This window comes from Elephas maximus, chromosome 7 (genome assembly GCF_024166365.1).
Source record: "Elephas maximus indicus isolate mEleMax1 chromosome 7, mEleMax1 primary haplotype, whole genome shotgun sequence".
Lineage (NCBI taxonomy): Eukaryota > Metazoa > Chordata > Mammalia > Proboscidea > Elephantidae > Elephas > Elephas maximus.
The window spans coordinates 109,662,041-109,676,234 of NC_064825.1; the positions used below are offsets into that span (position 1 = coordinate 109,662,041).

At 36.4% G+C, this 14,194-nt stretch overlaps 1 protein-coding gene across 1 annotated transcript; it reads right to left on the reverse strand.

Annotated features, from left to right (window-relative positions):
• Positions 1–255: 255 nt before the first annotated feature.
• LOC126080320 (olfactory receptor 8K3-like) lies at positions 256–5,383 on the reverse strand. The gene is made up of 2 exons (XM_049891572.1): positions 5,363–5,383; positions 256–1,224 (listed from the first exon to the last, which is right to left on the reverse strand). The coding sequence occupies exons 1-2, from the start codon at positions 5,381–5,383 to the stop codon at positions 256–258; spliced, it is 990 nt and encodes a 329-aa protein (XP_049747529.1).
• Between the last annotated feature and the right edge of the window lie 8,811 nt (positions 5,384–14,194).

Genomic DNA, 14,194 nt, shown 5'->3' on the forward strand with positions numbered 1-14,194 from the left:
AAAGTTTTTACTCTTTTGTTCATCAATGCATTTGGAAGAGTTACTGACACAGAGAAGGATATTTATAAATATATGTGGGCTATATTTGTGCTTGCTATACCCTATGGAAGAACACAGACAAGGTTTGAAGTACATGACGTAATTTATAGGAACCGTATAGTACATCCTTGGAAACTCTATGGGGCAGTTCTATTCTGTCCTATAAGGTCGCTATGAGTCGGAATCGACTCGACAGCAACGGGTTTTTATAGTACATCAAACTTTAGAAAATATTTTGCTTATTTTTTCCCATGTCTTAATTAGGGCATATTTTACATCTTTGTTCCTTAAGCTATAAATCAAGGGATTCAACATGGGGATAACCAGGGTATAAAATATGGAAGCCACTTTATCAGTGTCAAAGAAATTACTGGACTTGGGCTGCATGTACCTAAAGATTAAAGTCCCATAGAACATCACCACTACCGTCAGGTGGGATCCACAGGTGGAGAAGGCCTTGTGCCTGCCCACAGCTGAGTTCATTCTGAGAATGGCTACAAAAACGAGAAGGTAAGAAGTAAGAACTATTAGAAGGGATGAAATCAGATCAAAAGATGCTAAGATGAGAGTGATCAATTGAATTTCATGTGTGTCTGAGCAGAGCAGAGATAACAAGGGGTTACTGTCACAGTAGAAATGACTGATGACATTGTAGCCACAGAAGGATAAATTAAAAATCTTTATGGTGACCAAAAGAGAAAAAAATGTGCTGTAGAGATACGGTATTGCCACCAGTACCCAACAAGTCCTTCGTGACATGATGGCTGTGTAGAGCAGAGGGTTACAGATGGCCACGTAGTGGTCGTAGGACATTGCAGACAGAAGGAAAAGTTCAACATTTATGAACACAATAAAGAAAACTAGCTGTGTAGCACAAAAATAGTAGGAGATTGTATTTTCATCCACAACAAAATTGACTAGCATTTTGGGTCCCACAGTTGTTGAATAACCAAGATCAGTGATAGCCAGGTGTCTGAGAAAAAAGTACATGGGAGTTTGTAGGTTGGAGTCCACCTTGGTGAGGATGATGATGTCCAAGTTGCCCACCACTGAGGTCATGTAGATGGTGAGGAACAGCCCGAACAATGGAGCCTGCAGCTCTGGGCAGTCTGTGATTCCCGTCAGAATGAATTCATTCAGCACTGTTAGATTGTGTTTTTTCCATCTTGTATCTGGAAATCTATTCTGGATAGAGACATCGTCGTAGTCAATAGGTTTTATGTAGCATCATCTGGTAGATTTTCAGCATAGTAAAGTAATATGCTAAATGATTAAGATAAATCCAAATTTTCCAATATAGTAATTTGAAATTAAACCCACCTCCCACAAATAAAGCATAGGTACATGAAGATAGAGACAGAGGCAGAAAGAGGGAACAAAAGAGAAGTCTAACTTGTTATCAGTTGGGTAAAATTTGCTCCCCAAAGAACATTTGTCAATGCCTGGGACATTTTGGATGTCACAACTAGAAGGGTACTACTGGTATCTAATGGAAGCCTGGGATGTTAATAAACATTGTATTATATACAGGGTAACTCCCACAATGACAAAATTTCCAGTCCAAAATGTCACTAGGATGGAAGTTGAGAAACCCTTCTGTAAACGTAGAGATAGAAAAAAAAAAAAAAAAAAAAAAGAGAGACACAGATAAAGATGTAGGTGTAGGTGTACAGGTACATGTAGCTGTAGATGTACATATATATAAACATGTACATACACATGTACATATATACAATATATACACACATTATACATAGATGGGGTTCCTGGTGGAGCAGTGGTTAAAAGCTTGGCTGATAACCAAAAAATCGTCATTTTAAATCTACCAGCCTTTTCTTGCCAAACCTATGGGGCAGTTCTTTTCTGTCCTATAGTGTCTCTATGAGTCAGAATGAGCTTGATGGCAATGGCTTTCATTTTATTTTTTTATGCATATATGGATATATGAAGCAAAAATTTTTAAAAGGTAAAAAAATTTAAGTGATAGGTATATGGATATTACTAAACTTTATTTTTTCATTTATATAATGACAATTATGTAACAACATTTACAAAATTATAATACAAATGTTAATTTAATTATAAAAATTTTAAAGTGCAAATTCACAAAATGTGTGGAAACATTTAATATGCCTTACTTCAAAACACAGTCCTAAAAAAGCCTTTGTGCCACGGGTGGTACTGACTGAAACAACACACTTGACAGGTACTGAACTCATGATTAACAAGGAAAAACTAATTGATCATGGTGGGGATTATCTGTCTTTATATAGGGATATATTCCAGGTGGTAGACCCATGCAGATATAGTCTCTGTTATATCTCCACTTGTGGGTTATAGAAACCCTGGTGGTGTAGTGCTTAAGTGCTACGACTGCTTACCAAAAGGTCAGACCAGGTACTCCCCGGAAACCCTATGGGCAGTTTTTCTCTGTCCTATTTTTTTTTTGTGTGTGTGTGGTCGCTATGAGTTGGAATTGACTAGACCGCCATGGGTTTGGTTCTGGTTTTGTGGGTTATAGAATAAGATACCTTAATTTTTTTATTCACAAATGCAAAATGACCACTTCCTTTCAGGGCTGTTGGGAAAATGAATGATAGCTACGTGTTTCAATGCATTGTCTCAAATATTAAGTATATAGGGTTATTTTTAAAATGATGACAATAGGTTATATGAGAAGGCTTTCCTTTACATATGTGTATGTAAAATCTTCTAGTGTGACCTAGCTCCTGCATCAGGGTTATGGAGATGAGTAGGTGTTTATCCATGCAACTGAGTCCAGCTGTTCCCTCTCCCATTCACAACTTCATGACTAATACTGGAACATTCTGTATTATACGTCTTCTATTTAACACATTTAATATAAGTTGGGAAACCCTGATGGCGTAGTCGGTAAGCGCTACGGCTGCTGACCAAAGGGTCAGCAGTTTAAATCCTCCAGACGCTCCTTGGAAACTCTATGGGGCAGTTCTGCTCCGTCCTATACGGCCGCTATGAGTCGGAACCGACTCGAGGGCAATGGGTTTTTATGGTAACATAAGTTGATGGGCTGCTAGCCTAAAGGCCAGCAGTTCAAAACCATCAGTGGCTCCATGAGAGAAAGATGTGGCAGTCTGCTTCCATAGTTATTAAACCCTATGGGATCATTGTTCAGTCCTGATCACCTTAACGGCAGTGTGTTTTAATATAAATTTACTTAAAATGTGTCCTAACCTAAGAGTATTTTCATTATAACTAATACACTTAGTTGTTTGTAACAAATCAGATATATTTTCTCATGGAAGAATCTAATACACTGAGGAAATTCGAACAACTTGGGAGACAGTAAAGTCCGTGTTATTGATTTTATATAAAGAAATTTCATTAAAAAATTCCTTTTGGATAAAGAAACCCTCTAGTTTAAACTATTATATAATACAGGTTGTATATAAACATAAGTATATTTAAATTAAAATATATATACCTATCCCTAATAAACTAGATTTTAAAAAAAAAGCCAGAGAAGGATGCAGATGGCAGTTTAAGGTAAAAGAATGAATAGCTTGAAACGATACTACCTACATGAAAGTTGTGACCTTATACATACACATTGCTTATGTCAGAAAACAACTGTTGGCCTCTTTCCACCTAGAACAAAGGAGAATGAAGAAAACCAAAGACTTAAGGAATCAATTAGTCCAAAGGACATATGGCCCACATGAACCACAGCCTTCTCTAACCAGAAGAACTAGATGGTTCCTGACTACCACTACAGATCCTTCTATCCAGGACCACAGTAGAAAGTCTGGGGGAGAATGGGAAAAAAGTGTATAGGAAATTAAAAAAAAAAAAAGACCAGATTTACTGGTTTGAAAGAAATTGGGGAAACCCCTGAGACTATTTGTCTTAAGGCAATATTCTAAAGTGAAACTATACACACTCCCAGCCCAATAACAGATGGGGCTGTTAAATTAAACAATAACACCTGTGAAGAATGTGCCCCTTAGAACAATCAAATATTGGAGCCAAAAGGGCAAGAAGGCAGGGAGGACAGGGAAACCTGACTAATGGAAACAGGGAAGCCAGGGAGGAAATGAGAAGAATGCTGACACATTTTTTGTAAGAATCTTTGATTAGAAAATTAATTTGCTATGTAAACTTGCACTTAAAACACAATTCTTTCTTTCTTTTCTTTTTTTAAAGAGGTACTGAATTGGGTATTAGCAGATATTACAAGTAGGAAATCAACTATCTTCAATAAATAAAAGCTATATAAATCTTGTTTGGTTGCATTGACAAAAGGCTGAAGAAAAAAAGTACATATATTGGTAAGTACCAATTTTCCTATAAGGTAAGGGAAGATAAGATGACTTCCTCTCAACAGCTTTTGAGTTCCATGGAGAGCACCAAGTTATTTTCCATCATTTACTACCTTTGTTGAATATCTAATTCTTATTTTATAAAGCTATATTCTTTGGTGTATAATACACAATCATCATCAATCTGGCTGCTTAAATGTTTCCTAAACTCCAAAAATTGCTTTTCACCTCTCAGCAAGAGATGTGAGATGGAAGTTTATTTCTTTCCTCATCAAGAGTTTAGGAAAAATGCACATTTATGCAGTTATTTAAAGATGCATTAAATATTAAATTACGCTTTAGAGGGACATGAGAAGAACCTAGAGCCACTATATAACTAAGGATTTTGAAAGACATCAACACTGGAGTCTGAATGCCTGCACAGCTTCATAATTCTGGTATAGTATTTTTTTTTAATACTGTATAGGCTTCCTATACTTTCATATTTGAGCTCTAATATTCACATAGTTAGGCTACCTGGGTGGCGCAAACAATTAAGCACTCAGCTGCAAACTGAATGTTTGGGGAATTGAGTCCACTCAGACGCACCTTAGAAGAAAGAAAGATCTACTTCTGAAAAGTCATAGCCGTTGAAAAACCAATGGATCACAGTTCTGACACACATGGGGTAGTTATGAGGCAAAATTAACTCCAAGACTTTTTTTTTTCTCTTTGTTTCTTTCTTATTCATATAATTATTTATATAAAGTAAAATGTTATTTAGCTATATAATGAGAATGTTTCTAGATGCTTATGAACATTTAGCCTGTGAAACAAAGTGTGAATATTTGAAAAAAAAACACATGACAGAAAAAGGGAGAGAGATCCTAGCCTCAGGCACTATTGAGAAGTAGAAAGCACACAGAACTGACTCAGAAATCCTAGTATTTCACAATGACTTTGCCATTGAATAAAGGTGGAACCCTGCAAGTATCACTGGAACATTCTGGATATTGGTAAAATACAGAAATAGTCTATCTTTTTACCTGTAATGAAGTCTCTGCCATGACTCCCGATTGTTTCTTAACGTGGCATAGTGAGACCAATTTATGGAATTTTTTCCACCCGTGGAGATTCCCCCTGAGGAGATGCCAAGCAATTTGTTGATTAATCCTGAACGGCTTGAAAGCCTAACAAAGTATGTAGGTGTTGTCTGTTAATTGTCCAGGACAATTTGTATTCACCACTGAGCAAGATTTCAACCATATAGTGTGTATACATGTCTGTATTTATCTATTTCATACATTCTTGCATTTTACTCTTTGTTAACATTCCATTTTTACCACACAGGGATCTGGATTAAAATATTGTATCTATAAAACAGAACTATCGATATTGCCCATTTCTACAGTGGTCTCTTCAAATGGACGACAAAGAAGTGCTTAAACACTTTCTTATTATATTATTTAAAATGGAATAAAAGTAATCCATTATGTGTATATGAGATATCACTTCCTAGTTTGCTGTTGTTATTGTTATTGTTCAGGGTTTTGGTTTTTTTAGTTTTGTTTTTGACCTCAGGGATAGAAATGTTACCCTTGCTTCTCATTTCATGGTCAAGTGCCATCATCAGTCTGCTTAGGATTTTTGCTTGTTTTATTTTCCTTTATTGTATTTCAATGTTTTATTTGTTTTCATTCTGTCCAATCCTCATTCCAAAATATCTCTCTCACTTTCATACATATTTGCCTGTACTTCACATATACTCATCCATATCAGTATACCCTTGTGTCTTAGGCTGAGCTCTCTAGAGAGGCAAAACCAGTAACATATATAAATACATATAGAGAGAGAGAGAATTATATCAAGGAAACGGCTCAAGTGGCTGTGAGGTTGGAATGTCCCAAGTCCATGGGTCAGGATAGAGGCTTCTCATTAACGAAGCTCCAGGCACTGGTTAACCCTACATCTGCACGTTAGGTAGCAGGGCTCTTGCTTACCAGCTGAAGATCAAAGAATCCCAAGATCAACAGGCAAGACTGCAGGCAAGCTGCTGGTTGAATTCCCAAGAACCAGAGGTCAGACAAACAGGAGCCTGCTGCAGCATCCAGAGGAAGAAAAGTCCAACAAACCTTGCTAGAATGCCCACTTATGTTCCATGCAGGTCACACACGTCAACTGATAGGCTACTCACAGCATGGAGGTGATCACAACATCACAACATCATAGGACAGCCATACCACTGAGACTCATGGCCCAGCCAAGTTGACACACAACCTTAACTGTCACACCTTATAAACTGTGATATTCTATGTGTGATGTTTTATTATAAATTTATATTTATCACAGTACCAATCTTTTTTCACACATTTTGTGATTTTAAGTATTCATAATGTATCCATTTATGCTTTTTTTTGCTTATTTGTGATATATATACTTTTTTTCCAATGTTTAAGCACTCTCTACTAAATGAGAGTTTGGTAGTTTGAACCCACAAGCCATCATGGGGAGAAAGGACCTGGCCTTGTGCACCCATAAAGATTACATGCCTAGCAACCTTTGGGTATTTCAACTCTGTCTTGTAAGCTGCTATGAGTCTCAATCGACCGGAAGGCACCTAACAAAACACAAATTCTTTACTTATAGATATTTTGTTGTCTCCAACAGAACGTTGTCTGACATTCTTGCTTTGAGCATATCATCAGGGCAAGATCAGTTTCTGGAATCAGACATCATATTTGGTGAAATAGAGGACCAACTGGAATGAGGGAAGCCCTCCATGAGATGGATTGACATAGAGGCTACAACAATGGACACAAACCTAACAAGGATTGTGAGGATAGCACAGGGCCAGGCAATGTTTTGTTCTGTTTTCCGTAAGGTCACCATAAGCTATAGTCAACTCAATGGCAGAGAACAATAGCGACCTTTTGAGATGGACTTCTTTCACTTCACATGACTCTACTGAGGTTCCTTCTCGCTACTGTATGTACCAAAAATTTGTTTCCTTTATTGCTATTATCTCATGTATGGATTTATTAAAATTCACTTAACAATTTACCCATAGCAGGGCATTTTGGGTTGTAAAAGTTTACAGAGTGAATTAGTTTCTATTAAACTGTTAATACTCAAATTATTTTCTGACATTGGTTGATAACATTGTGAGTATCAGCACTTTTCCTTTCTTCACCCTAGGTTCTCTGCTTCCATTCGTCCATTTTTCCTGTCTTCTTACCTTTGCTTTTGGGCTAGTGTGCCTATTAGTCTCATATACAGAATTTAACTATGCATTACTTCCCTCAATTGGGCCATTCTGGCCTTGGAAAGCTGTTAAATCTTTGGCTGAAGGATGAACCTCCAGAGTGACTTCAGTGCTAAGTTAAAAGGGTGTCCAGGGGCCATACTTAGAGAGTTCCTCCAGTCTCTGTCAGACCAGCAAGCCTGGTGTTTTTTTTGGTGAGTGTGTGTGTGATTGTGAATTTTGTTCTACATTTTTCTCCCACTCTTTCTGACAGCCTCTACCGTGATGCCTGTCAGAGCAGTTGGTGGCAGCAACTGGGCACTTTCTAGTATTTCTCAGCTCAGTCTGGTGGAGGTTGCAGTAATTGTGGTCCATTAGTCTTCTGGACTAATCTTTTCCTTGTGTCTTTGGTCTTCTTCATTCTCCTTTTGCTGCAGTCAGGATGGGTTCTGTGAATGTATCTTAGATGGCCACTTGCATGCTTCGCAGTTAAATGTGGAACATTCTCTCTATAGACTGTTATGCCAATTGAGCTAGATATCCCCTCAGATCATGGTTTCCTGCCCTCAGCACCGTAGTTCAGTCTCTGAGGGCATTTGGATATTTATGATGCTTCTATGACTTTGCCTTAGTCAAGTGGTAAGGACTTCCCCAGTATTGTGTAGTGTCTTTCACTTCACCAAATTTACCACTCCTCTGCTAATTTGTGTAAGGGTTATTGTGTTACTGTAGGTTTAATTTCCCTGGGATAAATGTCTAAGGGTGAGTAGTTTTAATTTTGACAAAGTCCAATTTATTTGTTTGTATTTTTCATCAATATATTTGCTTGTAATAATTAATTCAGTAGATTTTATTGTTGAGTGGTATTCATTTTCTTGGATATATCACAATTTATTTATTCATTCTCAAGTAGATGAACAACTGGATTGATTCTAGTTATTCACTATTACAAAGAAAGTTGCTATGGACATTTGTATACATGTCTTTATAAGGAAAAATGCTGTCATGTCTCTTGGTTAGATACATATGAATAGAATGGCTAAATCTCATTTCAAAACTATGGTTAGCCTTCTTAGAGCCCAATGTTTGAAGCAAATTTTCTTAAAGTCATTAAAAAAAATTTTAATTATCCACTGGCAGTTTTAGGGCAGTTTATGAATGTTCCAGTTCCTCCACATGCTTACCAACTACCTGATATTCTAATACGTGTACAGAGGTATGTCATTAAAGTTTTAACTTGAAATTCATTTATTAAGAATGATGCTGAGCATATTTGTATGCTTATTTGCCAGCTGCATATTTTCTTTGGATAAGTTATTTTTTATTTTTAAGACCAATGTTGTAAACTGTCTTTTTTTTTTAGTTTTGAGAACTCTGTATATAGTATGGAAACAACTCATTTATTAGATATGTTGTTGTTATTGTCAGGTGCTGTCGAGTTGGTTCCAGCTCATAGCGACACCATGCACAACAGAACGAAACTCTTCCTGGTCCTGCGCGATCCTTGCAATCGTTATGCTTGAGCTCATTGTTGCAGCCACTGTGTCAATCCACCTTGTTGAGGGTCTTCCTCTTTTCCGCTGACCCTGTACTCTGCCAAGCATGATGTCCTTCTCCGGAGACTGATCCCTCCAGACAACACGTCCAAAGTATGTAAAACACAGTCTTGCCATCCTTCCTTCTAAGGAGCATTCTGGTTGTACGTCTTCTAAGACAGATTTGTTCGTTCTTTTGGCAGTCCATGGTATATTTGATATTCTTTGCCAATACCACAATTCAAAGGCCTCAATTCTTCGGTCTTTCTTATTCATTGTCCAGATTTCACACGTATATGATGTGATTGAAAATACCACGGCTTGGATCAGGCACACCTTAGTCTTCAAGGTGACATCTCTGCTCTTCGACGCTTTGAAGAGGTCCTTTGCAGCAGATTTACCCAATGCAATGAGTCTTTTGATTTCTTGACGGCGGCTTCCATGGCTGTTGCTTGTGGACACAAGTAAAATGAAATCCTTGACAACTTCAATCTTTTCTCTGTTTGCCATGATGTTGCTTATTGGTCCAGTTGTGAGGATTTTTGTTTTCTTTATGTTGAAGTGCAATCCATACTGAAGTCTATGGTCTTTGATCTTCACTATTAAGTGCTTCAAGTTCTTTTGACTTTCAGCAAGCAAGCTTGTGTCATCTGTATAATGCAGGTTGTTAACGAGTCTTCCTCTCTTTCTATCTGTCTGTCTGTCTGTCTATCATCTATCTATCTTTCATCTATGAATAGGTTCGTTATGACAATATCCTTGTAACTGACGCCAGCCCTGCATCCAAAAGTGCCATTCTTTAGATTACTTTCTTTGTTTGTCTATTTAAAATATTTTCTCCTCTAATTAGACATTTGTATTATAACTGCAACACTCATTTTTTTTTACCAAATCAGATACATATTTTTTTCCTGTAGAGAAACTTGGAATATATGAAGAAACCTGAACAAATAGTGAAACATGGATCTCACAAACACTCCCTTGTAAAAAAAAAAAAAAAAAAAACCCTACTTTTTATAAACAAAAAATTTAAATATCACTATATAACACACTAGTATAGGGGAAAAGAAAAACATGCGATTGATGACATATATGTAAATTAATGGAAGTTGTTAAAATCTGCCTGAACATGAGTCATCTTCTGTCAAACACTGGAACTTTTATGTGCCAGGAGATATCACAGATCAATTGAAGTATAGTTTTTAAAAACTGCATCTGAATGTACCACAGATATTTTAAAAATACAATAGGCCTGCAGGTTAAGACAATAGAATTGTTAGTTTAAACCTTTGTGATCCCTGTTCCTGTGTTCTATCTATCTATTATCTATCTATCTATCTATCTATCTATCTATCTATCTATCTATCTATCTATCTATCTATCTATCTATCTATCTATCTATCTATCTATCTATCTATCTATCTATCATCTATCTATCATCTATCTATCATCTATCTACCTATCTATCTGTCTATCTATCTATCTATCATCTATCTACCTATCATCTATCTATCTATCTATCTATCTATCTATCTATCTATCTATCTATCTATCTATCTATCTATCTATCTATCTATCTATCTATCTATCTATCTATCATCTATCTATCATCTATCTATCATCTATCTATCATCTATCTACCTATCTATCTGTCTATCTATCTATCATCTATCTACCTATCTATCTACCTATCATCTATCTATCTATCTATCTATCTATCTATCTATCTATCTATCTATCTATCTATCTATCTATCTATCATCTATCTATCTATCTATCTATCTATCTATCTATCTATCTATCTATCTATCATCTCTCTCTCTCTCTATCATCTATCTATATCTATCCATCTATCTGTCTATCTATCATCTATCTCTCTCTCCATCATCTAATCTAATCTATCTAGCATATATCTATTCTTGAACACTATGAGCAGAGCAGTCTCTGAGTAAACTATTAGCAAACAAATGTAGAAATTAAATTTCATAGCATGAATTATAAAAGTGAACACATGAAGACCACATTTATCTCATATAAAACATATTACGAATAATGGTGGAAAACAGACAGAATTGAATAAAAATGGGGCCTTGAAAATGTTACTGAAACAGTCTCGATATTACTAAAACATGGTATTGCATAAAAATTTTTACCTTTTACCTGTATTGTATCTGTTCGACACCCATGTGATTCTTAGCATGGCATAGAGGGAGCAGCTTATAGCTTTCTCTCAGCGTTTAAGGCTCTCCCTGATGAGATACCAAGGAATCTGTTAATTATGTCTGTAGTGCTTGAAAACTAGAGTGTCTGTTAATTTTTTTAATAATTTTGTATTCACCAGTGATTAAGTTTCTTTGAGATATATTTCTTCATTTATTCTCACTTAACTTTCAATTTGTCCCACCCAGGGATCTGGATTAAAATATTTTACCTTTAGCACAGACCACTCGATATTCCCCTATTTCCATAAAGTTGTCATACAAAATAAAATTCGGAAATTTCATTTCTTTGTGTTTTTTCTGTTTTCACTTTTTTTATTATTACGCTTTAAGTGAAAGTTTATGGCTCAAGTGAGCTTCTCATACAAAATTTGTACATATATTGTTATGTAACCCTAGTTGCTATAAATATAATGTTATTGGAAACTTCACTTTTCCACCCTGGATTTCCTGTGCCCATTCCACCAGCTTTTGTCCTTTTCTGCCTTGTCATCTTGCCTCCGGACAGGAGATGCCCATTTAGTCTCAAGTATCTACATGAGCTAAGAAGTACACTCTTCATGAGGATTATTTCATGTTTTATAGTCCCATCTAATCTTGTCTGAAGAGTTGGCTTCAGGAATAGTTTTAGTTCTGGGTTAACAGAGAATCCAGGGGCCATGTCTTCTGGGGTTCCTCTAGTCTCAGTCAGAGCATTAAGCCTGGTCTTTTTTCATGAATTTGAATTCTGCACCTCATTTTTCCTCTGCTCTGTCAGGAACGCTCACTTGTGTTCCACGTCTGGGCGGTCATTGCTGGTAGCTGGACACCATGTAGTTTTCCTGGTCTCAGGCTGATGAAGTCTGTGGTTTAGGTGGCCCATTTTGTCTCTTGGGCTAATATTTTCCTTGTGTCTTTGGTGTTCTTCGTTCTCCTTTGCTTCAGGTATGTTGGGACAAATTGATGCATCTTTAGATGGGCGCTCACAAGTTTTTAAGTCTCTCAATGCCACTCACCAAAGTGAGATGTAGAACATTTTCTTAATAAGCTTTGTTACGCCAATTGACTTAGATGTCACCTGAAGCTCTTTCTCAGATACCCACCTCTACTACTCTGTTCCTTGACGTGTTTGATTGTATTCAGGAAACTTCTCAGCTTTTGGTTTAGTCCAGTTGTGCTGACTTCCCCTGTACTGTGTGTTGTCCTTCCCTTCACCTAAGATAATTCTTGTCTACTATATAGTTAGTGAATTCCCTGTTCCTTCTTCCCTACCCTTGTAACCATCAAAGAATATTTTCTTCTGGGTTTAAACTTTTTCATGAGTTCTTAAAAAGTGGTCTCATATGATATTTCACTCAGCATAACGCCATACTAAAGTGGTCTCATACGAATTTCACGCACCATAATGCCTTCCAGATTAATCTGTGTTGTGAGATGTTTTGGGGATTCAACATTGTTATTTATTGTTGCATAGTATTTCATTGTGTGAATACACAATAATTTGTTTATCCATTCATCTGTCGATGGGCACCTACACAGTTTCCATCTTTTTGTTATGGTGTACAGGGCTGCAATGAACATGGGTGTGTACATATTTATTCTTCTGACAGCTCTTATTTTTCTACCGTATATTCTAAAGAGTGTAATTACTGGATTGTATGGCACTTCTATTTCTACATTTTCAGGAAGTGCCAAATCATTTTCCAAAGTGATTGTACCATTTTACATTCCCACCAGCAGTGTATACATGTTCCAGTCTGTCTACAACCTCTTCAACATCTATTATTTTGTGTTTTTTGGATTAATAATAGCTTTTTTTGTTGTTGTTGGGGTTTTCTGTGTATAAGATGATATCATCTGCAATGGTATCTCATTTTAGTGTTGATTTGCATTTCCCTAATGTCTAAACACAATTGCGAGCATTTCCTCACGTATCTGTTAGCTGCCTGAATGTTTTCTTTGCCGAAGTGCCTGTTCATAACTTTTGCACATTTTTTAAATTGGGTTATTTGTTTTTTTTGTTGTTGTTGTTGAAGTTTTGCAGTATCTTCTAGGTTTTAGAGATTGGACCTTGTTCAGATATATCATACCGCAAAATTTTTTTTCCAGTCTATAGGCTGTCTTTTTTCTCTTTTAGTCAAGTCTTTTGATGAGCAGAAATGTTTATTTTTTATTAGCTCCAGTTATCTAGTTTCTCTTTTGGTGTTTTTGCATCATTAGTAATGTTTTATATACTTTTTATGCCATGTGTTAGGGCCACTATCATTGTCCCTACTTTTTATTCCATGATCTTTATCATTTTATATTTAGGTCTTTGATTCATTTTGAGTTAGTTTTTGTGCATGGTGTGAGGTATGGGTCTTTTTTCTTTTTTTTGCTGATGATATCCAGTTATATCAGCACCATTTGTTAAAGAGACTGTCTTTTCCCCATTTATCAGACTTTGGGTCCCTTGTGAAATATCAGCTCCTGATAGGTGGATAAACTTACATCTGGATTATCAATTCTGTTCCATTGGTCTATGTATTTATTGTTGTACCAGTACTAGGCTGTTTAGACTACAATGGAGGTGTAGTAGATTTTAAAATCACTTAGCATGTATCCTCCCACTTTGTTCTTCTACTGTAGTGCTTTATTTATCTGGGGCCTCTCCCTTTTCTGTATGAATTTGGTGATTTGCTTTTCCATCTCATTAAAAAATGGCTTAGGGATTTGGGTTGGGATTGCATATAATCTTTAGATCGCACTGGGTAGAGTTGATATTTTCACAGTGTTGAGTCCTTCTATCCATGACCAAGGTATGTTTCTCAACTCAGGTAGATCTCTTTTGGTTTCTTGCAACAGTGTCTTGTAGTTTTCTTTGTATAGGCCTTTTACATCTATGGTTAGATTTATTCCTAAAGT